The following is a 26795-nucleotide window of genomic DNA, read 5'->3' as shown; positions in this document are numbered from 1 at the left end:
ATGCATAATAATTTATATTTTTACAAAATCCTCTCTATCATACTTTTTTGGGGAGTTGCTCATTATGGATGTATGTTATTCTCATATTTTTTAAGAAAAGAAAGTAAGTTTATGACCATTAGTTATTAATATTCTTTGGTTGCTTTGGGGGGGCATTGATATCATTCATGTTTTTTTCCCATTCTTTAAGTCTCTTTCACTTAATATACCTTATTGAGTGATTCCTTAATGCTTCAAAAATTGTCTCCATCTTGTCATAATATGCACGATTATCTCCTCTTGTTGGGCTGATGATGAGATGAGTAGAAAGACCACCATGGAGGTTTTAACAGCTGATGGACCAACATAGTTTATCGAAAAGGTCCCTTCCAATTCTAAAATGTAGAGTCTTACGATTTCTGTATTTTGATCTTGCATGACAGTGATTGACATCAACAAGAGAGCATACATATGGGCAAAATGACAAATCCATCTGGTGATCTGTGCTATGGAGGAAAGATACTGTAAGAACATAGTTCTCTTTACTTCTTTGAATTTCACTTTCCTCATTTAGAAAATGAAAAGGTTATATCACATGACCCTGAAGGTTACTTCCAAATTACTTTCAAGTCTAAATCTATACTCTTCTGTTTGTCTATATTTAAATAGATGGATAGTATTTCTTTTTTTTTATTATATATTTTTTATAATATTATCCCTTGTATTCATTTTTCCAAATTATTCCTCCCTCCCTCTACTCCCTCCCCCCGATGACAGGCAATCCCATACATTTTACATGTGTTACAATATAACCTAGATACAATACATGTGTGTAAATACCATTTTCTTGTTGCACAATAAGCATTAGATTCCGAAGGGACATGTAACCTGGGCAGACAGATATTAATGCTAACAATTTACATTCACTTCCCAGTGTTTCTTCTCTGGGTGTAGCTACCTCTGTCCATCATTGATCAACTGGAAGTGAGTTGGCTCTTCTTTATGTTGAAGATTTCCACTGATGGATAGTATTTCTGAAATCCTTTTATTTTGTAAACCCCAAGAGCAAAAGAATTGGTTTCAAGCACAGTAGATTTTTAACTGAAATCTTACCCATCATCTAGCTAACTCTTTGCATCTTACAAATAGGTGTTAGACTAAGAGTAAGGAAGAATTGGCAAATCTTGTCTCAGGCAGCTGTCTGACATTTTACTAGCTGACATTGGGCAAAACACTTAATATCTTTGTGCCTTGGTTTCCCTATTTGTAAAAATGAGGGGTTTAGATTCAGAAAGCTTCCCAGATTCTAACTCCAATTCTATGTATTTTTTCCCTAAAGAAGTAAAATAAGTCTTTCAAGATCACATAAGAACCATTATTTAAAGACTCTACACCACTTCACCAGAGATGCCAAACACACTACAATATCACATTTTAAAACTAAGTATGCTGCCTTCAAGGATACTTATGTACAAGTTAATGACACCATTGTATTATACCACATTCTCTTCAACATAGAATTTAATGAAGCCTAAAGTATTCATAGGTGCTTAATAAATTCTTTTGATTATATTGATGAAGAAAAACAGTTGGCCAATAGAGAAATCAATATAACTTTACCACGAATAGAGTGTGAAATAGTCCTTAAAATGGTAACATAATGAAAACAACACATAGTTGTTCACTTTCTTCCTTTAAGGTGTTTGTTGAACTAAGGTGATTAAAATAAGTAGTGAAATCAGTTCTAATTGCAGATAATGTTTAAATTTTACTCTTTTCAATTGGTCAAATTTGTGATTAGACAAACCTTAATTTTTTTTGTACCTCTCCATTCAAAAAGCAATGCAAGTCACTTGATGGTTGTTTGTAAATTATCACTCTCTTAAATTATGCAAGAGCCATATAAACTCTTTTAATGCTAGTCAGTTTTTGATATCACCAACCTATCAAAGTCTCTGTCACACCTTGTTTTATTAAAAAGCTATCTATCACTGGTTTGCATATAATGACTTTAGACTAATATGCTACTATCTTATATCAAGTATTAGACTTATTCCTGTTCTAGCTCTCTCACTTTTCATTTCTCCCCTGAATGAGGAATGTTGTTTTGTTGCCATGTGTTCTATGTGGGGAAAATTGAGCACCTGAAAGGAAACCTTTGTTTGCCTTCTTTTTTGTAGGTGAGAGATCGAATTGTCCACCTCCTTGTGACACATTTCTCAAATCTGGATGGCTTGGTCCTTAGTTCCTGCTCCCGGGTAACAGATGTAAGCTTGCTGGAAATTAGTACCTACCTGCGAACAATCAGGTACCACTTACTGTATGAGCATCCAAACTAAAAACCCAAGGAAGAATTAGAAAGTTGCAAGTAAAAACTATTCTCACTCCCAAGTTAATCCATCAAATTCAGCCATTCGCTATATTGAATTAAGCTGGGAAAGTGAAATTTTATACGATCCCCAGATTTCAGTTCAGTAAAATTCATCAGTTTTGTGTTTGTTTTACAGAAATTGTGAACATCACCTTGAATATGTGATATTTAAAGATTTTGTATTTTGGTCAGCCTCTCAGTGTGGAAACTTGCCCCACCATAAGCAAGTCCCTATATTCTCTATAGTTGAAAAACATATAGATCAAATGAAATATGTGATGAACTTTGTTTCTAGGTGTTCCTGACTAAAAGCTGAGCCCACTATCCACTATTTTACACTGCCTAAGTGCAAAATAGACATTCAAGTAACATACATTGAAGATCATATAAAGCACCCTTCAGGATGTTCACTCAAAATTATTCCCAAGTTTATGAATCCCTAGGTTAAGACCCATGATATAACAATGATATATGATATAATTATAATAATAATGCTAACATTTGGATGACATTTATTATGTGATAGAGATTGTGAAAGCATATTCCAATTATTATCTCATTTAATCCTTACTCACAACAATGCTTGGAAGTATATGCTATTATTATTCCTATTTTACCAATGATGAAACTGAAACACACAGCTAGGAGGTATTTAAAGATGGACTTGAACTTGACTCCAAGCCCAGCATATCCACTGTACCATCTAGCTGCTGCATATATTTGATTAGTTATTTAGTTGATTGGCTATCCTTGAAAAGCATAGCTTTCCAAAAGCTTTTCAAATTTTTCACCCATCTGAAGAACTAGTAAAGGATTAATACACTGATTTAAATGGGAAACCAGAAACAAAGACTAAAGAGGGACTGTATAGAAGGGATGGTCTGTGTATATATGTATATATGTGTACCTTTGTGTATGCTTGGAAATGAATCCTTCAGCATTTATTTGCTGAAGAGATGACAGAAACTCATGTTATTTTTGCTTCTGTAAATATATGCAATAATTTTTTCATGTAGATTTTACTTCAAAAACTCTTCAGGCATTTCCCATGTTTTTTATGAACCATATATCTATGGTTCAAAGGAAGTCACAGTAGAACAGTTTGTCCTTCTTTTATGCTCCACTCACTGAACTCATGTTTATTTATGGTTTTTCTTAATGCCTTCCTTTTTCCCTCCAACTCCCACACACTAACCTCTCCTGACCAGAAATTTGAGTGCAAAGCCAGGAAAGGGAGGGACTTATTTAGAAGCTTAGTAATTATGGGATTTTGCATAGATTCTAGATTTAGCCAAATGATCATGGGGGTGAGCAAAGGACAATTCATTATCATCTAAAGAGAGACTATTTTGAATTATGAAAAAATTCTTTTAATTGCTTTGGCATGCTTTCTCTTTCCATCACTGCATTCTATTTAAGTGTGTAATGTAACTTGTTTGGCTTGAAGAGGTAGCCTAGCATAGTACAAAGAGCATAGGATGTGGAATCTGTAGATTCCTGGGTTTGAATCTTGCCTCCTGAATTTCCTAGTTGTGTGAAAATGGGTAAATTCACCTTACTTTCTCCACTTGAAAAATGGGAATAATAATAGTCTTTAATTCAGTGTTATTATGAGAATTCAGCAAGGTGGCATTTTTACATTGCTTTTCAAACCCTGAAATGCCATATAAATGGAAGTTATTATTATTGATTAGCATAGCCTGTAGCTGATGCAGTTTTTTTTTTTAAAGATGTCATTTCTTCTTATTCTAAGTGATGGAGAATTGAGTATAACAGAGTTTGAGATTTTGCAAAATAAATCTATTCATCTTAAATATACAGATATCTTGATGTGAGTGGATGTAAAAAGGTTACTGACTTTGGAATCCAAGCTTTGGCAAGAGGCTGCCACCAACTTCACTATCTTGACCTGAGTTCAACAGGGACAAGCAAAAGAGGGTAGGAAATTTCTGATTTTTTTCCTTTTCCATTCTTTTTTCCTCTTTAATTAATTTATTAATAGGTTAAGCTGTCTGAAGATTATTTTTTATGATCTTATCAACTATCTTGAAAAATTATGAGTCTACTAAGTTATCTATTTGTACAAAAGACAGAAATAAAGGCATCCAACCATGTGTTTGTTTCAAGTTTTCTGTTTTGTTTGCTGGTAAAGAGAAAAACTTCCTTTCTTTAATGGCCAACTTTTAGATCAGAAGGCCCCAACAGATTGAATCTTGGAGCCTGACCAGACTGGTTCTATAGCTGTAGCCTCAGGCCCTTATCAAGCTCCTTGAGGGCAAAGGATGTTGAAAATGCTAGTGAGTCACAGAAAAGTCAATTTGGCTGGGAGGTCACACTGCAAGTTTCAGGAATTCCTGGCTTGGTGAAACCTAAGGAAGAATAATGTTTCAAATGTACACAAATTAAGTAGAGGAGATATATTTAGAGGCTGCTGACAAATCCTTTTCTACTTTACAGTAGGCAATTTTAATGACTGTGCAATTGGGTGGGAGGGCTAGGAAGCTGGAAATTACTGAGCTTGGAATGTCTAGCAACTAAGTGAAGTGAGAAGAACCAAGAGAATATTGTACACAGCAGCAATGAGATTAATGTGGGGATCAATTCTGATGGATTTGACCCTTTTCACCAATGAGGTGATTTAGGCCAATTCTAATAGACTTGTGATAGAGAGAGCTATCTGCATCTAGAGAAGATTGTGGGGACTGAAGGTAGATCACAACATAGTATTTTCAACTTTTTGTTGTTGTTTTCTTGCTTTTTTGTCTTTTTTCATTTTTTTTCTTTTGTATCTGATTTTTCTTTTTTAGCATAATAATCGTGGAAATATATGTGTAGAAGAATTGCACATGTTTAACATAGATTACTTGCTCTCTAGGGGAGGGAGTGAAGGAAAGTGAGGAAGAAAAAAATTGGAACACAAGGTTTTGCCAGAGTGAATGTTGCATATAATTTGAAAATAAAAGCCTATTATTAAAAAAAAAAAAAAAAAGTCTAGCAACAACCCTTTATAACCCTTGAGGTTTCCTGCTATGTCCTATTACAGACTTACATTTCCCTTCCACCAACTACCCTCAACCTTGAAATTTTAATAAGTTCCTGTTACACCCCTATGGACTACTCTAACCTGGTAGCTCTAGCTACTCTTAATGCCCGTCCGTCGACGGCACAGCTAGGCCACACTTACCCGTCTTCGGGCACCAACCCGGATCCCATAGAGACAGACCACCATTAGGTAGGGGTGAAGCAAAAGAGAACTTTATTCTGAGATAGCACATATTATACCCCACTGATGATATGGGGGAAAGGAGGGGGTCCTCTAGGAACCTGGTTATAATGGGATTGGCCCGAGAAGAAGGAGGGAGGCGTACTAGGCTTTGAGAGCACTAAGGAGGGAGGCGTGGTATCTGGAATCAGACACCGCCTCATGGGGCTGTGCCCCACCTCCACTTAGGATGCGCATGCGCCTCAGAATCTCTCATCCCTCAGGTCCTCCCACATGCCTTGAACTGCATTCCTTGCTTCTAGAGGCTTTTTAACCCTTACAGTTCTATCCTCAAAAAGTTAGGATTCCCTTTTTCAGACAATCTTGTTCAGAAATAGTTGTGTTTTCTGCTTGTTTGTTTGTTTGTTTTTTGGAAACAATTGAGGTTAAGTGATTTGCCTAAGGTTTCACAGCTAGTGATTTGAACTCAGATTCTCCTGACTCCAGGCTTAGTGCTCTATTCATTATGCCATCTAACTGCCCTAAATTAATTTTTTTTTCTTCTAGCAAAATTTTTCTATTCAAACTGGGTAGCATCCATACATCCTTGAAATTAAAATCAAATATAATAATGATTTCTTTATCCTAGATCTGGCCTGATAAGAGATGATGAGTCACTGCAGATTCTTGAATATATGACTTCTGAATGATCCCCTTACAATTGTATACGATATAAAGCTAAAGATAGCTTTAGTGTGAGGAATGCTGTTTGTGAGAATTCCATTCCCCAATATAGAAGACAATTTATCTATAACTTAGGAGAAAAGTCCTGGAAAGTTACCTTGATATTTGAAAATAGAATTTGAGCAAATGAGTTCAAGCAACTATATGGAGAGTGTTGGGATAGCAGGATAACTGTATGGGATAAACATATATGACTTAGCGTGAGCCTAAACTTGACTAAAAGAAATTATTTCTATGTTGTGTCATTGGCAGCAAGAAGCTGTCTTGATGAGATGGCAAGATTCTTCCATGCATAAACTTGATGATTCTGTATTGTGGTTTCTATTTCTAGCAGCAGTGCATGGATTCACATTAGCAGGAGAGAGCATCCTTAGACTTGTAGCCTTGTCAAATTCTGTTATAAGAAAGCTTTAGTAATAATTAAGAAATACTTCATTAACCATGAGGACATTTTGATCATTAGTGAAGTTCACTGATTCAGAGTAGGTATACCAGCTTTTAAACTGAAGTGGTTCTTTTTTTTTTTTTTTTTTTTTTTTTTTTTTTGCCTCTCATATTCCTGATTTTTAAATCACCAGTAGAGATCAGTTATATTTCTTGTCTATTTTTTCTTTTCATCTTGGCAAGGGTTGTTCCCAATTCCATATTGTTCAGATACCATTTATTGTCATTTTATAGATTTCTGCAAGGTGAATACTCTAAATGATTTAATCCCCCCCCTATACATAAAGAGACTAAGGAATCTCTGTCCCACCAACATTCTAAGTGGAACTCTGAAGCTATTTAATATCTCTGCCTAATTGGTCCTTTTCTTTCCCTTATGGCTAACATATCCTTCCACTTCACTGCATTTTTGTTTCCAAATCCTTTTCATCCATCCCACTCTGCTGATAGCTTCCCCAGTATTCTCATTCCTCTTCTTTCAGCCTTCCCCACCATCATTCCATATCTTCTCCTGTCTAGTTCTTCCACTATATACTTTGGAAATTCCATTTCCCTTTTTAACAAATATTCCTTTATTCTGAACCTCTTTTGTACACATTTAAGTCCTCCCCCTTTTTTTGAATTGGCTGTGTTCCTCTGAGGACTATACTTCTAGGTCTCTTCTGTAATGTTAGCCTCTCCTTACCTTGCTTGTCCATCTCACAAGGGCTGGAGATGGAGTTAACATATTCCTTGCTCCTTTCTGACACTTCTACACTCAAACTTTACCAGCATCATTTAGCATTTTCTTCTTTGAAGTTTACATTGACTATTATACTCCTGTCACCAATTTTTGTCACCAATCCAACTCCTGATCATTTCCATCTTTATATTTGATAAATATGGTGCTTGATTCACAGACTTCCTTTATCATTTCATTTCTTAGAATTATTTTAACCTCATTTTCCTCCATATCTAATCTAGATCCTACCATCAATCATTTCAATGATGTAGACACATTTTGCTTTTGAATCTCTTTTCCCATTGACTTTCTGCTGACTTTTTAATTGTGTAGCTGTGGAAATGACTACTATGTTATTCCTTCACTCCAATTTTCACGTTGCTGAATATTTCTAGGGGAATCATGAAGTTACTTTGACTGGATCCATTACTAATTCAACTGTTGAATCTGCTCACCCTGTGTCTTTTCTACCCCCATAAATTTATTTCTGGTACAAAGAGCTCTGTGGATCTGTACCCAATCAAACTCATAGCTTGCAAGTCCCCACCAATGTATGCATCTTGATCAACATCTTGCCAATGGCCTCAGATGGCTCTAAAGGAGAGAGTAAGACTGGTAACGTTACTCAGCTCTCCCTCACTTAAATCTAACTTCATATCATGACATCACTTCCTTGATGTCATGATTCTCTGAGAATGAAGGACAAATAAAAACAACAACATGTGCTTTTACTACAGTAAAATATATTATTTCAAAACAAAAAGACTTCTTTCCCCTAGTACAAGTAGAGTAAAATTTAAGTCAGTTCTACACCACCAGTGGGGAAGGTACATAAATAGAGTTCTTGTATGATTAAGAAACATGACTAAAGATTATCTATATAAATAATATAGGTGGCCAGATACACATGTGATGGGATACTCATGTCAGTGACCAGGATGCTTTGGGAAAGTATTACTTGCCTTATCCAATACTTGGTCTATTTTTCAGCTTTCTACCTCAATTGCCTCATCTTGGCACAAAGTTATATATGAAGAGGAAAAGATAAATTAATATAGTAGCTGAAGATTGTTTGAAGCCACTAAACAGTGACATAAAGGATGGATTCAAACTTTCCAAAAAAGTGTTGGGATAGCTTTGTCTCTTCTCCCAACTAATAGCTTGGGTAAAATAAAATCTTTGAGTTAGTCCATGAGATACCACACTTATATAATGTAGATCAGGAAGAAAATGGAAAGGGAAAGAATTCAAGTGAAAATTTAGAATAATATCTAGGTTGTCAATGTAGAAGCTATAGTTATTCCATTATTAATAACAAAAAATGACTTATGAAATATATTTAATCCAAAGTTTATACTAAACAATGGAAAACATAGTTCTCTGAAAGTGAGTTAAATTAATGTTTTATAGATAAAAAGAAACCACTGACAAATGATATTTTATATTTCTACCCTATAGCTCTTAATTGTTTTCTAATTGACCTACTAAGGTTAATTTTTGCCTTTTTTCTTTGCCTTTGTGTTTGTCTTAGGATAATGGAGGCATAGATTTATTTTTTTTTTAGTTTTTTAAAAAAAATATTAAAGCTTTTTCTTTTTACAAAATATATGCATGGGTAATTTTCAACATTGACCCTTGCAAAATCTTTTGTTCCAAATTTTCTCTTTCTTCCCCCCATCCCTTCCCCTAGATGGCAGGTAGCCTAATATATATTAAATATTAAAATATATGTTAATCTCAATATATGTACACAGAGTTATACAGTTATCTTGCTGCACAAGAAAAATGAGAACAAGAAGGAAAAAATGAGAAAGAAAACAAAATGCAAGCAAACAACAGCAGAAAGAGTGAAAATGCTATGTTGTGTTCCACACTCAGTTCCCACAGTCCTCTCTCAGGGTCTAAATGGCTCTCTTCACCACTGAACAATTGGAACTAGTTTACATCATCTCATTACTGAAGAAAGCCACATCCATCAGAATTGATCATCATATAATCTTGTTGTTGCCATGTATAATAATCTCCTAGGTTCTGCTTATTTCACTCAGCATCAGTTCATGTAATCACTCCAGGCCTTTCTGAAATCATCCTGCTGGTTGTTTCTTACAGAATAATAATATTCCATAATATCCATAAACCATAATTTATTCAGTCATTCTCCAATTGAGGGGCATCCATTCACTTTCCAGTTTCTAGCCACTACAAAAAGGGCTGCCACAAATATTTTTGCACATGTGGGTCCCTTTCCCTCTTAGAAGGAGATCTCTTTGAAGGAAATTCACATTTCCTTGAAGATGTCTTTGGACTATACACACAATAGAAACACTGTAGCATAGATTTAGAGCAGAAATGAACCTTGCAGATCAGCTACTCCAACACTTTCATTTTACAAATGAGGAAACTGATACTCAGACATACTAAGTGATGGTAACATGCAAATTATCTAACATATCAAAGGAGGTGTTGTAAATAATCCATTTTCCAAATAATTGAGTATCAAAATCTTTTTTAAAAATAGCTTCTTTTTTAAAATAGTATTTTATTTTTCCAAATACATGCAAAGATAGTTTTCAACATTCCCTGTTGCTAAACCTTGTGTTCCAAAATTTTCTTCCTCTCCCCTCAAGTAGCAAGCAATTTGATAAAAACATGTGCAACTCTTCTAAACATACTTCCATATTCATCATACTGTGAGAAAAATATCAGATCAAAATTTTTAAAAAACACAAGAAAGAAAAAACAAGCAAGGAAACAACAACAATAAAAAGGTGAACATGCTATGCTTTCATCTACATTCAGTCTCCATAGTTCTCTCTCTGGAATTAGATGGCACTTTCCATCACAAATCTTTTGAAATTTCCTTGAATCATCTCACTATTGAAAAGAGCCAAGTCCATCACAGTTGATCATCACATAATGTTGTTATTGCTATGCACATCAGTTCATGTAAGTCTTTCCAGGCTTTTTTGAAGTCAGCCTGCTCACAAATTCTTTTAGAACAATAATATTCCATTATATTCATATGCCATCACTTATTCAGCTATTTTCCAACTGATGGGCATCCACTCAGTTTCCAGTTTCTTGCCACTACAAAAAAGGGCTGCCACAAACATTTTTGCACATGTGGGTCCTTTCCCTCCTTTAAGATCTTTTTGGGATACAGACCCATTAGAGACACTGCTGGGTCCAAGAGTATGCCCAGTTTCATAGCCCTTTGGGCATAGTTTCAAATTTCTTTCCAGAATGGTTGGATCAAGAAATAACTTCTTTTGACAGAAATCTTTCTAAAATGCACTTATCTGTCATCTCAGATAGTGTACATGGAATATAATTTTCCCTTACCTTTAGTTTGTCTCCTCAAGATTGGCGTTATGAACATCAATTATCGTTCTCTGATAAGGCCATCATCTCAGACACTACCAGTGTGTGCCCAGCTTTTTTTGTACTGGAAGGGCTGACTGATTGCAGCAATTCATGAATTCTTTCTTCCTCCTCACAGCCAGTTGGCCAGCTACCATAACTTGCTCCTATAAGGATACATGCAAGTTTTCCTTTCACTCCATTCTATTCTGCTCTTCCTAATATGCTAGCTGGAAAAGCAGATGAGAGAAATAGGATTGTGTCTAAAAATAAAGGGAACAGATTCTGAGGATCCATTTTTAAGTATAAAATTTGAGGTTTAGTGTACTGACCTTATGATCTCTATCATGGCTATTTTGAGCCTCCATTTTTTCCTTCCCTAAATTCCCCTCATTTTACTTGAGAAATTGTTTCTCATTTTTGTATTTATATTCACATTCCCTTTCAAGTACTAGGTACTGAACTGATTATTGAATTGCACTATGCTGAATTCCTGGTTTTCAGCTCTTTTTTGGATGATGGAGATTGGCTCTTTGTACCATCCAATAAATGCTTCTTCCTTACTGTGTATGTCCCAAGTATGTGCCAAGCACAGTGCTAGACACTTAATAGATGCTCAATGAATACTGGTTGGTCACCTATTATTCCTGGGAATCTTAATGTTTTTTCTTTAGTTGGAAAAAAAATGAAAGAAGGCCAATTAGTCAACTAACATTTATTAAGTGTTTCCTATGTGCCAGACATTGTGCTAGACTGCGCAGCCACAAAGAAAGGCAAAAACAAAAATAATACCTGCTCTCAAGGATCTCTGTCTGGTGGAGGTGATAAGATGTTAACAGCTATGTACAAATAAGATATCTCCAGCATAAGTTGGAGATAATTAACAGAGAGGGAAGGCACTAGTATTTAAAATGGATCAGGAAAGTGAAAAGTAAAAGATAGGAGCAACTGAGATTTAAAAAAAGGTCAAGGAGCTTGGAGGTAAAGATGAGGAGAGAGAACATTCCAAGAATGGGGGAAGAAGCAGCTAATAGAAATACTTGGGGCTGGAAGATGGAGTGCCTTGTGTGAGTAACAGTAAGGAAGTCATCATCTTGGATCACAGTGAAGGGGAATGAAGTTTTGGACTACTAGAAATGTTGGAAGGACTTAAAAAGCCAAAAGGAAGGGTCTATTTTGTACTCTGAGCAAAGGTAACAGAAATTTTCATTTACTTATGATTCCTGAGATTTTCTATGCAAAAAAATGTAATAATAGTTCTGAGCTACCAAATTAGCAGTGGAATCAACTTTCTTATTATTACAAGTTATTAATGGACAATTTCAATTCTAGGTATTGTTACAAATAATTGTTATTATTAAAGTGAAGTGGGTAGGTGGGTAGAGGTTCTGTGTGCTTAGAAGACATAATATTTTTCTTAGAAATAAATTAACATGTTTTCTTTGCTACTTCTTCTTGTTACTTATTTTTTAATTAAAAAAAAAAGATTGTTGCAGTCAGCCATTTGTTCTATAGAATTTTTTTTTGAGATGAGGGTTTCTAGAAGGGAAATATGTTTCAGTCTTTTCCAGCAAAAAAAAATTAATTCACAAAGAATTCACTTTGCCCTTCTGTGCTTAGTACTTCAGCTAGGCACAGTAAAGAAGTGTCAACAGCTGTGCAAAAACCAAAAGAATCAGAAGACATGGCTCCTGCTTTGTGTTGTTTATCAGGAAGCTGAAGAAATGAACTATATTATGCACATAAACATATGTGTGTCTAGGCAGTTACAGAGTTCAGATATGTGATAACACATACGAGAGTTATCCAAGCTAGTTTAATTTTGGGGACTTAGAATAAAGCTCATTATAGAAATAAAGGCCTCATTTTTAAAATATATAGAGAATTGACTCAACTTTATAATAATACAAGCCATTCAGCTAGTTGGTATAGTAGACAGAGCACCAGCCCTGAAGTCAGGAGGACATGAGTTCAAATTTGGCCTCAGACACTTAACACTTCATGGGCAAGTCACTTAACCTCAATTGCCTCAGCAAAAAAATACAAGAAATTCTCCAGCTGATAAATGAACAAAGGACATGAATAGACAATTTTCAAATGAAGAAATTAAAGCCAAATAATTCTAGTCATATAAAAAATGTTCTAAATCACTATTGATTAGAGAAATGTAAATTAAGAAAATTCTGAGGTACTATTTCATGTCTTTCATATTGGCTAAGATCAAAGGGAAAAAAAATGATACATTTTGGAAGGAATGTGGGAAAACTGGGAAAATAATAATTGTTGGTGGAACAATGAACTGATCCAACCATTCTAGAGAACCCAAAGGGCTATCAAAGTGTACATGTCTGCTATAAAAGTATACATGTCTTTTGATCTAGCAATGTCTCTACTGGGTTTGTATTCCAAAGAGGTCCTAAGAAAGAGAAAAGGTTCCACATGTGCAAAAATGTTTATAGCAGCCTTTCTATAGTGGCAGTGAACCAGAAACTGAGTGGATGCCCATCTGTTTTATAAATGTAATGGAATTTTATTGTTCTATAAAAAATGGTCAACAAAATGATTTCAGAGAGACCTGGAGAGACTGACATGAATTGATGCTAGCTGAAGTGAGCAGGCTGAAAAGAACACTGTACACAGCACTAACAAATTTATATGATGATCAACTGTGATGGACTTGACTCTTTTTCAACAATGAGGTGATTCAGGCTAATTCCAATAGATGTATGATGGAGAGAGCTATTTGCATCCGGACAGAGGACTATGGGGACGGAATGTGGATCACAACATAATATGTTCACCTTTTTTGTTGTTGTTATTTGCTTGCTTGTTTTTTCTTTCATTTTTTTCCTTTTTGATCTGATTTTTCTTGTGCAACATGATAAATATGGAAATATATTTAGAACTGCACATATTTAGTATATATTGAAAGGCATGCTGACTAGGGGAGGGGAGAGGGGGGATGGAGGGAAAAATTTTGGAACACAAAGTTTTGCAGGGGTGATTGTTGAAAACCATTTTGCATGTATTCTGAAAAATAAAAAGCTATTATTATTTTTTAAAAGTTACCACCTGAGAATAGTTAAGAAATTGACAAGTGGGTGGATACGGCCCAAGGCAACACACACTGCCTAGCTTAGCTGGAGGGAGTGGAACTCAGCTCCAGGAAGTCCCAGAGAAGCGGAACCTTTGAACTAGGGACCGCGGTTTCTGGCAGACACTTCCAGTTTGAGCGCAGGGGCTTCTCACATCACCTGCTGCAGACATCCACTCCCCACCCGGACACATAGGCTGGGCTTCGTGCTGTCTTCACTATTCTACGCCCTCGAAGCACAGTAGTGCTAATCACCTCTGAGGCACTTCCAGGGAGGGGGTGGGGAACTCTCTCCCAGAGCTCTCTCTTAGCTCAGGCTCAGGAGCCGCTGCATCCATCCGGTCTGGGAGGAAGCTGGTAAAGAAGTAAATAATTTCCTACCCCAGAGACAGACCCCAAAAGATTTTTTTAAGTATGAGCAAAAAAGCTAGAAAAACCATAGATTCCTTCTACACAGAGAAAGAGCGGGTATCCAACCCCGAGGAAGTTGACAGCAGAGAATCAACAGACAACAACCTAAAGGGGAACGATTCCTGCCCCCCATCACATAACTCTCTCCTAGAAGAAGCTCTTAAAAAATTGAGGGAGATCGAAGAAAAATGGGGAAAGGAAAGGGAAGCTATGATAGAGAATAACAACGTCCTGAAATGGGAGTTGGAAAAAATAAAGAATTCACAGGACATGCAGGGAAACAAAATTAGTGAATTAGAAAAGGTTAAAAAAACACAGGAAAGTAGGATTTCTGAATTGGAAAAGATAAAAAAGTCTCAAGAAAATAGAATTTCTGAATTGGAAAAAGAAAATAATTCTCAAAAAAAAAAATTAGGGAAATGGAAAAAAACTCAATAGAGCAAAATAATTCATTTAAAAACGAAATTGGGCATTTACAAAAAGAACTAAAAACTGTGAAAGAAGAAAATAACTCCTTAAAAGTCAGGATGGAACAAATAGAAATGAATGATTCACAGAGAACCCAAGAATCAGTCAAACAAAACAAAAAAAATGAGAAGCTGGAGAACAACGTCAAATACTTACTGGGAAAATCTATAGACCTGGAAAATAGATCTAGGAGAGATAATCTGCGGATTATTGGACTTCCAGAAAACTATGACCAAAAAAGAGCCTAGATTCTATTTTACAGGAAATTATCAAAGAGAACTGTCCAGAGATAATAGAAACAGAAGGGAAAGTAGATGTGGAAAGAATTCATCGAACTCCTTCTGAAATAGACCCTAAAAAAAGAACACCACGGAATATTGTGGCTAAGCTGCAGAATTACCACACAAAGGAGAAAATCCTGCAAGCAGCTAGAAAAAAACAATTTAAATACCAAGGTGCCACAATAAGGGTCACCCAAGATCTGGCTGCCTCCACATTAAAAGATAGAAGGGCCTGGAACCTGATATTCCGAAAGGCAAAAGATCAAGGACTGCAACCAAGAATGAACTACCCAGCTAAGTTTAGCATCTTTTTCCATGGAAGAAGATGGTCATTCAATGAAACAGAGGAATTCTATATGTTTCTAAGAAAAAAACCAGACTTAAACAAAAAATTTGATCTACATCCACAAGACTGAAGAGAAACAGAAAAAGGTACACAGAACCCTTGAGAACTGTAACTTTGTTGTGGGTATATAAAAAATACTCAAGGATAATTTGATTTTACTGATATAAAAGAAAAAAAGGGGGGTGTAGTAAAGGGAAGGAGGTCGGTTCAGAAAAAGGGGAAGGAGTGATAAAAAGAGGGAAACTACATCCCAGGAAGAGACATAGAAAATACACCATATCTGAGGGAACTTAGTGAGGGGGAGAATCATTGTGTGAATCTTACTCTCATCAGAAGAGGCTCAAGAGTAAATAATTAACATATTTGTTTTTCAGAGAATTTTCTCTCACCTCATTAAAAGGGGGGAGAGGAAAAGGGGAAAGGAAAAGGAGAATAAGTGAAGGGACTTGGAGGGAGGGGGGAGGGATCCTAAAAAAAAAAAAAAAGGGAGGGTTGCGCGTCACAAGGGGGGTCTGTAAATTAAATATCGGGGAGGGGGATCAGGGGGGTCAAGGGAAAAAAGTATAATCTGGGGATAATACGATGGCAGGAAACACAGAATTAGTAATTTTAACTGTAAATGTAAATGGGATGAACGATCCCATCAAACGGAGACGGATAACAGATTGGATCAAAAAGCAGAACCCTACAATATGTTGTCTACAGGAAACACACTTAAAGCAGGGAGATACATACAGAGTAAAGGTAAAAGGTTGGAACAGAGCCTATTATGCTTCAGGTAAAGCCAAAAAAGCAGGGGTAGCTATCCTTATCTCAGATCAAGCAAAAGCAGAAGTAGATCTCGTTAAAAAAGATAAGGAAGGAAACTATATCCTGCTGAAAGGTAGCATAAATAATGAAGCCATATCAATACTAAACATATATGCACCAAGTGGTATAGCATCTAACTTTCTAAAGGAAAAGTTAAGAGAACTGCAAGAAGAAATAGACAGTAAAACTATAATAGTGGGAGATCTCAACCTTGCACTCTCAGATTTAGACAAATCAAACCACAAAACAAACAAGAAAGAAATTAAAAAAGTAAATAGAACATTAGAAAAACTAGGTATGATAGACCTTTGGAGAAAACTGAATGGCAATAGGAAGGAATATACTTTCTTCTCAGCAGTTCATGGATCCTATACAAAAATTGACCATATATTAGGACATAAAGATCTCAAAATTAAATGTAGGAAGGCAGAAATAATAAATACCTTCTTCTCAGATCACAATGCAATAAAAGCTACATTCAGTAAAAAGTTAGGGGTAAATAGACCAAAAAGTAATTGGAAACTGAATAATCTCATCTTAAAGAATGACTGGGTGAAAGAGCAAATTATAGAAACAATTAACAATTTCACCCAAGATAATGATAATGATGAGACATCATATCAAAATCTTTGGGATGCAGCTAAAGCAGTAATAAGGGGAAATTTTATATCTTTAGAGGCTTATTTGAAGAAAATTGAGAAAGAGAAGATTAACGAATTGGGCTTACAACTTAAAAGGCTAGAAAAAGACCAAATTATAAACCCCCAACCAAAAATTAAACTCGAAATACAAAAATTAAAAGGAGAAATCAATAAAATTGAAAGTAAAAAAACTATTGAATTAATAAATAAAACCAAGAGTTGGTTTTATGAAAAAGCCAATAAAATAGATAAACCTTTAGTAAATTTGATCAAAAAAAAGAAAGAGGAAAATCAAATTGATAGTCTTACAAATGAAAAGGGGGATCTTTCCACCAATGAAGAGGAAATTAGAGAAATAATAAGCAGTTACTTTGCCCAACTTTATGCCAATAAATTTGATAACTTAAGTGAAATGGATGACTTTCTCCAAAAATATAGGCTCCCTAGATTAACAGAGGAGGAGATAAATTGCTTAAATAGTCCCATTTCAGAAAAAGAAATAGAACAAGCTATTAATCAACTCCCCAGGAAAAAATCCCCAGGGCCAGATGGATTCACATGTGAATTCTACCAAACATTTAAAGAACAATTAGCCCCAATGTTATATAAATTATTTGAAAAAATAGGGGATGAAGGAGTCCTACCAAACTCCTTTTATGACACAGACATGGTACTGATACCTAAACCTGGTAGATCGAAAACTGAGAAAGAAAATTATAGACCAATCTCCTTAATGAATATTGATGCTAAAATCTTAAATAAGATATTAGCAGAAAGACTTCAGAAAATCATCCCCAGGATAATACACTATGACCAAGTGGGATTTATACCAGGAATCCAGGGCTGGTTTAATATTAGAAAAACTATTAGTATAATTGACCATATTAATAATCAAATTAATAAAAACCATATGATCATCTCAATAGAGGCAGAAAAAGCATTTGACAAAATCCAACATCCATTCCTACTAAAAACTCTTGAGAGTATAGGAATAAATGGATTATTCCTTAGAATAATCAGGAGTATATATTTAAGACCGTCAGTAAGCATAATATGCAATAGAAATAAACTGCAACCTTTCCCAGTAAGATCAGGAGTGAAACAAGGTTGCCCACTATCACCATTACTATTCAATATAGTACTAGAAACGCTAGCCTCGGCAATAAGAGCCGAGAAAGAGATTCAAGGAATTAGAGTAGGAAATGAGGAAATTAAACTATCACTTTTTGCAGATGACATGATGGTATACTTAGAGAACCCCAAAGACTCTGCTAAAAAGCTACTAGAAATAATTCAAAATTTCAGCAAAGTGGCAGGATACAAAATAAATCCACATAAATCCTCGGCATTTTTATATATCACTAACAAAATGCAACAGCAAGAGATACAAAGAGAAATTCCATTCCAAACAAATGTTGAGAGTATAAAATATTTGGGAATCCATCTACCAAAGAAAAGTCAGGAATTATATGAGAAAAATTACAAAACACTTGCCACAAAAATAAAATCAGATTTAAATAATTGGAAAGACATTCAGTGCTCTTGGATAGGCCGAGCGAATATAATAAAGATGACAATACTCCCCAAACTAATCTATTTATTTAGTGCTATACCAATCAGACTCCCAAGAAACTATTTTAATGACCTAGAAAAAATAACAACAAAATTCATATGGAAGAATAAAAGGTCAAGAATTGCAAGGGAACTAATGAAAAAAAACTCAGAGGAAGGTGGTCTAAGTGTACCTGATCTAAAGCTATATTATATAGCAGCAGTCACCAAAACCATTTGGTATTGGCTACGAAATAGACCGGTAGATCAGTGGAACAGATTAGATACAAAGGACAAAAAAGGGTACATCTATAGCAATCTAATCTTTGACAAACCCAAAGATTCCAACATTAGGGATAAAAATTCATTATTCGGAAAAAACTGTTGGGAAAACTGGAAATTTGTATGGCAGAAATTAGATATGGATCCACACTTAACACCATATACAAAGATAAGATCAAAATGGGTCCATGATTTAGGCATAAAGAGGGAGATAATAAATAGATTAGAGGAACAGAGGATAATCTACCTCTCAGACTTGTGGAGGAGGAAGGAATTTATGACCAGAGGAGAACTAGAGATCATTATTGATCACAAAATAGAAGATTTTGATTACATCAAACTAAAAAGTTTCTGTACAAATAATACTAATGCAAACAAGATTAGAAGGGAAGTAACAAATTGGGAAAATATTTTTAAAAACAAAGGTTCTGACAAAGGTCTCATTTCCAAAATATATAGACAACTGACCATAATTTATAAGAAACCGAACCATTCTCCAATTGATAAATGGTCAAAGGATATGAACAGACAATTCTCAGAGGAAGAAATTGAAACTATATCCACTCACATGAAAGAGTGTTCCAAATCACTACTGATCAGAGAAATGCAAATTAAGACCACTCTGAGATACCACTACACACCTGTCAGATTGGCTAAGATGACAGGAACAAATAATGACAAATGTTGGAGGGGATGTGGGGAAATTGGGACACTAATACATTGCTGGTGGAGTTGTGAAAGAATCCAGCCATTCTGGAGAGCAATCTGGAATTATGCCCCAAAAGTTATCAAACTGTGCATACCCTTTGACCCAGCAGCGCTACTACTGGGATTATATCCCAAAGAAATACTAAAGAGCGGAAAGAGACATATATGTGCCAAAATGTTTGTGGCAGCTCTTTTTGTTGTAGCTAGAAACTGGAAGATGAATGGATGTCCATCAGTTGGAGAATGGTTGGGTAAATTGTGGTATATGAAGGTTATGGAATATTATTGCTCGGTAAGAAATGACCAGCAGGAGGAATATAGAGAGGCCTGGAGAGACTTAAATCAACTGATGCTGAGTGAAATGAGCAGAACCAGAAGATCACTGTACACTTCAACAACAATACTGTATGAGGATGTATTCTGATGGAAGTGGAAATCTTCAACATAAAGAAGATCCAACTCACTTCCAGTTGATCAATGATGGACAGAGGTAGCTACACCCAGAGAAGAAACACTGTGAGGGGAATGAAAATTGTTAGCACTAATATCTGTCTGCCCAGGTTGCATGTACCTTCGGATTCTAATGTTTATTGTGCAACAAGAAAATGATATTCGCACACATGTATTGTACCTAGACTATATTGTAACACATGTAAAATGTATGGTATTGCCTGTCGTCGGGGGGAGGGAATAGAGGGAGGGGGGGTAATTTGGAAAAATGAATACAAGGGATAATATTATAAAATATATATATATATATATATATATAAAAAGTTGGAATGGATAAGTAACTAAAAAATAAAATAAAATTAGGAGGCCTTACCATATGAATTTCTTCAACCCCTTCAGTGATATGAAAATTACTTAGGATAAGTAATAATTTTGAAAAAAAAATTTGTGACAGAAGAGTTTGGTGTATGTATGTGTGCTTCTGACATGACCAGATGAAATTGAGATGAGCTATTTTAACCAACTAAACTTAGTTCTTTGTGTTGGATTCCATGCAATATGCTTTTTTCGTTGCTTTTTTGTTGTGTTTTTAATTCTATAGTTTCAAAGGATAGATATGACTTCAAAATATGCTCTTAAAGAGCATATTTTAGTGACTGGAGATATTGCAGCAACTTTTGGTATGGGAAAAACAAATATTTCAGTTCAAAATGAAAGGGACCTAGTAGTTCTCAGGCAAAGAGGCAAGTGCAGTCAAAAATGAAAACCAATATAAACAATTGACAAACTACTGGTATAGCATTGCATAAATAATGCTTCACAGATGAGCAAAGATCTTCAGAGGCATCTTGCAGCTGGAGAGGTAGTTACTGATTCCTTTATAGTGTAATGATTTCTCTAATTTAGAACAACAACAAGAAGACTAATTAAAAAAAGGAATAGAAAAAGAAATGATCCCATTTCTTAGTTTAATTTAGGATTAAGTATGTGTGCCTAAGATTATAGAATTTAGAACCAGAAGGGGATTTAGGGATCATTTAATATAAATGCTTCATTTTACAAATGAAGATACTGAAGTTCAAAGATGTGAAATCATTTACCCACAGGGAAAAAAATAGAAAAAAGTCCTTATTTGAACTCAATTTCTACAATCTCGAAGATCTAATAATCTCACTTTCCCTGACCCCTTACCACATATTTTTCAATATATGAACATGAATTATATTTAGCATATTTTTATTTCAGATTTATTTACACATTTGAAAATAAAATTTATCAGATGAAATTCTAATAAAAACAAAATTAATAAATAACTAGGTTATCAGGAAAGTCAATTACCTCTGTTTTATGTTAGATAGTTTAAAAAAAGTTCCAGTTCCAAACCCCTGATTTTCTCTTAAATTTGTAGCAAACAAATTATATCATTATAGCATTACTATTTTCTGTATTACCAGTTGTGAACTTCAATGCAAGGCCAGGTCATTTTCCTTTTTTTAATTAAAGAATTATCTCCATTTTACAAAAGGAGACCACATCTCTGATGGAGATGATATATGTCAGAAGCCCCAAAACACCATGATGACAGATTTGCCAGTAGGCTCAATGAGGGCACTTACTTCACTGGGCTCCTTTTTCAGAGGCTAAGAGCCCTCTAATTAAAACACAGAGAAGAAAATGACCTGAGATTTAAGAGCTTATTTTGCTACATTTTCAATTTCTAGTTCAGAATGGAAATGCATTAAGATTCCAGGTTGCATTTTTATGGTAACCATAGCAACATCCCTATTTGGTTGGCTTTTGTGCTTCTCTTACATAGGATTATTAGGTTAGTGTCTTTTCAATATTTTCCATTTATGTTTACCCTTCATGTCTTAAGTAAAACAACCAATTGATTTGAAACACATATGTATATAATGTATAGAGAAATAGAAATGTTTGCTATCACATACATACACATATGCATATATAGAGAAATATATATATATATGTATATGCGTAATCACACATATATGCCAAAATCTAATTTATTTTTTATTATGCTGAATTTAAGCAATTCATCAAATTTTATTTTTTTATTTTTTATTAATTTTATAATTATATATTTTTTGACAGTACATATGCATGGGTAATTTTTTTTACACCATTATCCCTTGTATTCAGTTTTTCAAATTTTCCCCTCCCTCCCTTTACTCCCTCCCTTAGATGACAGGCAATCCCATACATATTAAATGTGTTACAGTATAACCTAGATACAATATATGTGAATTCATCAAATTTTCAAATTAAAATATACGTAGATAGTTATGGTCTGAACATTTTAGGATGAATATATTTGCCTCTCCATTTGAATAAAACAGTTTTAACAATAGTATACACAATGCTTATTGATTAATTGCATTCATCCTGTAATTTTGAATGGGGAAGAAAAATATGAGGAAGCAAATATTGATTTGAAATATAATATAATATAATATAATATAATATAATATAATATAATATAATATAATATAATATAATATAATATAATATAATATAATATAATATAATATAATATAATCTATATATACATATATATCCTTAATGCTTACTGTCATCACATGCATACTTACATACACATGTGTATATATGTAGAAATACATATGTGCATGTATATGTAATCACATATATCAAAATCTAATTTCTTGTTTATTATGTTCAATTTAGGCAATTCATCAAATTTTCAAGCTAAAGTATATAAAATTATTATAGTCTAAACATTTTAGAATACATATATTTGCTTCTTCATTTGAATAAAACTTTTAACAATGGTATACACAGTGCTTATTGTTTAATTACATTCACCCTATAATTTTGAATGGAGAACAAAAATATGAGGAGGCAACATAGTGCAGTGAACACTGACTTTGCAGTCAGAGGACCTCGGTTCAAATTCTACCCATCACACTTATTAATTATGGGACTATAGCCAAGTCTCTTAATCTCTCAGGGACCTAGTTTCCTCATTTGTAAAATGATCTCCATAGTTCCTTCCAGCAACTATGATTCCAAAATGCTATTCCAAATGACATAATTCTGGTTTAAGAGTTTGCTACAACAGTAATAACTTCTCTTTTCTTGTCACATTTCTTATATTTTGAGTATTGTTTTCTTAATTGAAATTGGAATGTTAAGCTAATGCTGCCTATTCTCCTGTCCATTCTCCTGTTTGTGCTCCCTTCATGTGAAACACTTACTATGGAAATAGATTCTGAAGATGCTCAGTGAAAACCTATTAATGTATCCTGAGAGCTTTTCTCCTGGTTTTTATATTATCATTCATGGTTGAGTTGAAATTAAGGCTAACTAAATAAGAACAAACATTAATAGAATAATATAAATAAGAGAGGACAGCTAAATAACCAAGCTTTCAAGAATGAGAGCCAAATTATCTTCCTATTAAACTCTGTGGGAGATTTCCCACCAAGATACAGAGAGATTTACTTAAAACTCTAATTGAGATCTTCTATTCATTCAATATGAAGGGAGGTGTGTTCTCCTGTGGCATATGATCCTGAATTGGCTGTCCTGGTGTGGGCCATTGGTGCATATTAAAGGCTTTGCAAAAGTCAATTAGTTCATTCCTTACACAAAACACGATCTTTCATCCATAACATCTCAGACCTACAACCAAGAGACCATCCTTGTCTTCAGTGCAATAACAATTGTAGTCCTGGTTATGGTCTCCCTACTTATTCTATAGCTGATGGATTAGAAACGCTCAAGAATCTCCTATTCGTTCCTTAAGGCTGCAGAAGAATCCTGTAGAAGACATACTATGTGATTGTCCTTGTTTGCATTCCCAGTCTACCTTTTACTCCTCATTTGCCACAAAAGGGGAATGAGTCCCAAGTAATGTTTGTGCTCTCCTTTTATAATGTTTCAGTCACCCTCTACATGTTGTCAGTAAATGTATAAATTATGTAGTTATGCTTTTCTTTTAGAGTTTAATCTGTTATACTCTAATAATCATGAAGTGATCCTTTGCTAATTATTATTAATAGGTTCTCTTGCTAGCTTGTGAATATAGCACTATGAATTCTGCTGATTCTCCTAATTTTGTTGGCCTCTTTGACTTTTTCCTTTCTTCATCTGCTGAGCTAGTGATTCTTGTGTCTTCTCCCATTTTCTTTTCTTTACTCCAAGGTCAGTATAATAATAATAATAATAATATTAATATCTCACATTTATATACATAAATAAAAGGCAGTTATTAAGCTCTTAATATGTGTCAGACACTATTAAATGTAAGAGAAATGAATATAAATGAAGAGACAAAAACCCAATAAAATCCAAAACAACCTCCTTGAAAGAACTCACATTCTAATGGGAGAACATAACATCTAAAGGAATGCTGACCAAGGAAGGAAGTTTTGTTTTGGGGGAGTCAAAAAACTGTTGATATTGATCTATAGGGCAAAGTATTTATAAAATTGACTTGATTGCTAATTCTGAAAGAGGAGGTGGAAAGCAGGGTAGCTGGGGAGAGAAACATGGTGATATTTCAAAAAGATGGTGGCGAGACAGAAATCTAGTTATTGGCCAAGCCAGCCCTGATAGCTTGACTCCTGTATCAGTGTTCTTTCTATATTATTTTGTCAAGCACTTCTTTAAATAAAGAAAAGCCTTATCATTCTCTAAGGAATTTTCATTCTGGAGTGGACTGACTCTGTTTCTCCATAGAAGATAACTGACATTCTATCAGGGTGCTTTTTTTTTTTCTGGGAATATATATATATATATATATATATATATATATATATATATATATATATATATATATATATATATATATATATATATATATATATATATATATGCCTGATTTATATGGAAAAGAAAATCAATAGGAAAAATTGAATTCACTGTTAAGGCATTCATTTTAAAGCCAATTTTCCTGGAGTGCATCTAATTCCATAAAGCAGAAGATACTTTAGTTGACTGACTTAAATTGATTCTCTTATTTACGTCATTCAAAATCCTACTTTTTTAATTTACTTGGCCAGATGTTTTCCATTCATCTTTGATTTTCTGTCTTGAACATACACAAAAAAACACAATTGCAGTTAAAATGATTACTTTCTTTAAGTCTTTATGATAAACTATAATTTTAGTGCTTAAAAAAAGTTAACTTGATTGCCACAGCTCAAGGTATTTTTGGAATGTCAGATTTCTAGAAGAGGCAGTGAGTGAACTTACAATGAGTGAAAGAAAAAGCATTTATTAAGTGCTTACTATTTGCCAGCATTGTACTAAACACTGGGGATTCAAAAATAAGCAATAAGCTCCTACTTTGGAAATGTTTCCAATTTAATGGGGGGTAGCACATAAAGGAGAGGTAGAAATGGCTGGAAGTATCAGCATGGTGTGAGAATATAGAAATGTGACTGAAGTGGCATGGGACCTGGTCTGAGGCAAATATTGACCCAGGGAAGCATCCAGATCCTGGTGGGAAAACTATGAAGAGGATAGCCAGGAGGCAAGGCAGCATAGTTTTTAGAATGTCCAGGAAATAAAAGTGGTTATTTAATTCCTAACTTCATAATACAGATCAGGAAACTGAGAGCAAGGGAAACTAGAAGACATGCCTAAGATTACCTAGCTAGTAATCTAGAGCTTGGCTAAAACCTGCCCCTAGCTTCCTGGCCCACTAGTCCTTCTTCTATACCATGTTTTATTTTTGTTTTTGGAAATAAAATAACATGGCATGTTATTTTGCTCTTTAGGGGAATTAATGTTTTGATTCTTTAGAGTATGTATTCCTTGAGTAATTTTGGGCATAACTCAGAGATTTGTTCTGGGTCATCTTCTCTTTTCTCTTCCTGATCTCTCAATTGAAGAACTTATGGCTTTCATGGATTTAATTATCACCTCTATGCAAATAACTCCTCTCAAACTCCAGGCCCAAGAGACTGACTGCTTACAGTATATTTTAAAATGAAAAGCCTGTAAATATCTCAACCTTGAAAGGTCCAAAAGTAGAACTTATCTCTTTTCCTAGATTTCCTCCCCTCTTTTCAAACTTCCTTTTTTCCAATTAAGAACAGCACCATTCAAGGTGAGAACCTCAATGTTATCTTCAGTTTCTCTCTTTCTCTTACCTCACATTTCTAAGAGGTTCCAAAATCTTGTTACTTTTACCTCCATAACTGCTTTTCACTCTAGCATTCTCTTCTCTACACTTACACAACCAATAGCCAAGTCTACTACCTTCTCTTTGCCTCTCTCCCCGCTTTGATACTTCTTACACAGAGCTACCAAAGTGATATTTCTAAAGTGCTGGTCTTGTCATGTCCCCCACCCACCCAGTCAGTAAACTCCAGGGACTCTCTATTGCCAGTAGGATCAAATAATAATTTCTTTATTTGTCTTTTAAAGCTCTTCATGAAGTAACTGTATCTTGCCTGCCCTTACTTATTACATATTACACTTCTCCTTATATATTATAGTTCCATCAAACTGATCTCATTGCTTTCCCTCACATAAAACACTCTCCCCTTCTCTTTTTTTTTATACTTTTCCCCTGCTTCTCACCTTCCTCATTGCTGTCTCTTGAAATCTTTAGTTTTCTTCAAGATTTAAACTCTCCATTTTCCAGGAGGCCTTTTCAGATTCCCCCAGATGCTAGTAGTTTTCTTTTCCTTGCCAAGGTTACCTTGTATTTGCTTGGTAATTTTTTTTATGTATGCTTATATATGTGTGTATTTTTTTTCCTGTTAAAATAGAAATTCCTTGAGTGCATGAACTGTTAACACTTTTCATTCATAGTACCTCGTGGTATGCCAAGTACATAGTAGATGTTTAATAAATACTTATTGTTTGATCGAATTACAATCACACAGTATCTGCAAAAATACTAGTGTTAAAATTATAGATTTTTAAATTATTAAAAAAGG

The 26795-nt window shown here is 34.5% G+C and overlaps 1 protein-coding gene across 2 annotated transcripts in view; it reads left to right on the top strand.

Moving 5' to 3' along the window:
• Positions 1-26795, top strand: part of LOC141550009 (uncharacterized) — a 188947-nt gene that overhangs the window by 146250 nt on the left and 15902 nt on the right. For both annotated transcript variants that reach the window (XM_074280136.1, XM_074280135.1), the window contains 2 exons: positions 2160-2287; positions 4172-4288. In XM_074280136.1, coding sequence (XP_074136237.1) covers positions 2160-2287; positions 4172-4288 — 245 coding nt within the window. The remainder of the gene's footprint in view (positions 1-2159; positions 2288-4171; positions 4289-26795) is intronic.

This window comes from Sminthopsis crassicaudata, chromosome 1 (genome assembly GCF_048593235.1).
Source record: "Sminthopsis crassicaudata isolate SCR6 chromosome 1, ASM4859323v1, whole genome shotgun sequence".
Classification (NCBI taxonomy): domain Eukaryota; kingdom Metazoa; phylum Chordata; class Mammalia; order Dasyuromorphia; family Dasyuridae; genus Sminthopsis; species Sminthopsis crassicaudata.
The sequence above is the reverse complement of the archived record's forward strand: the minus strand, read 5'-3'. Positions and strand labels throughout refer to the sequence as shown.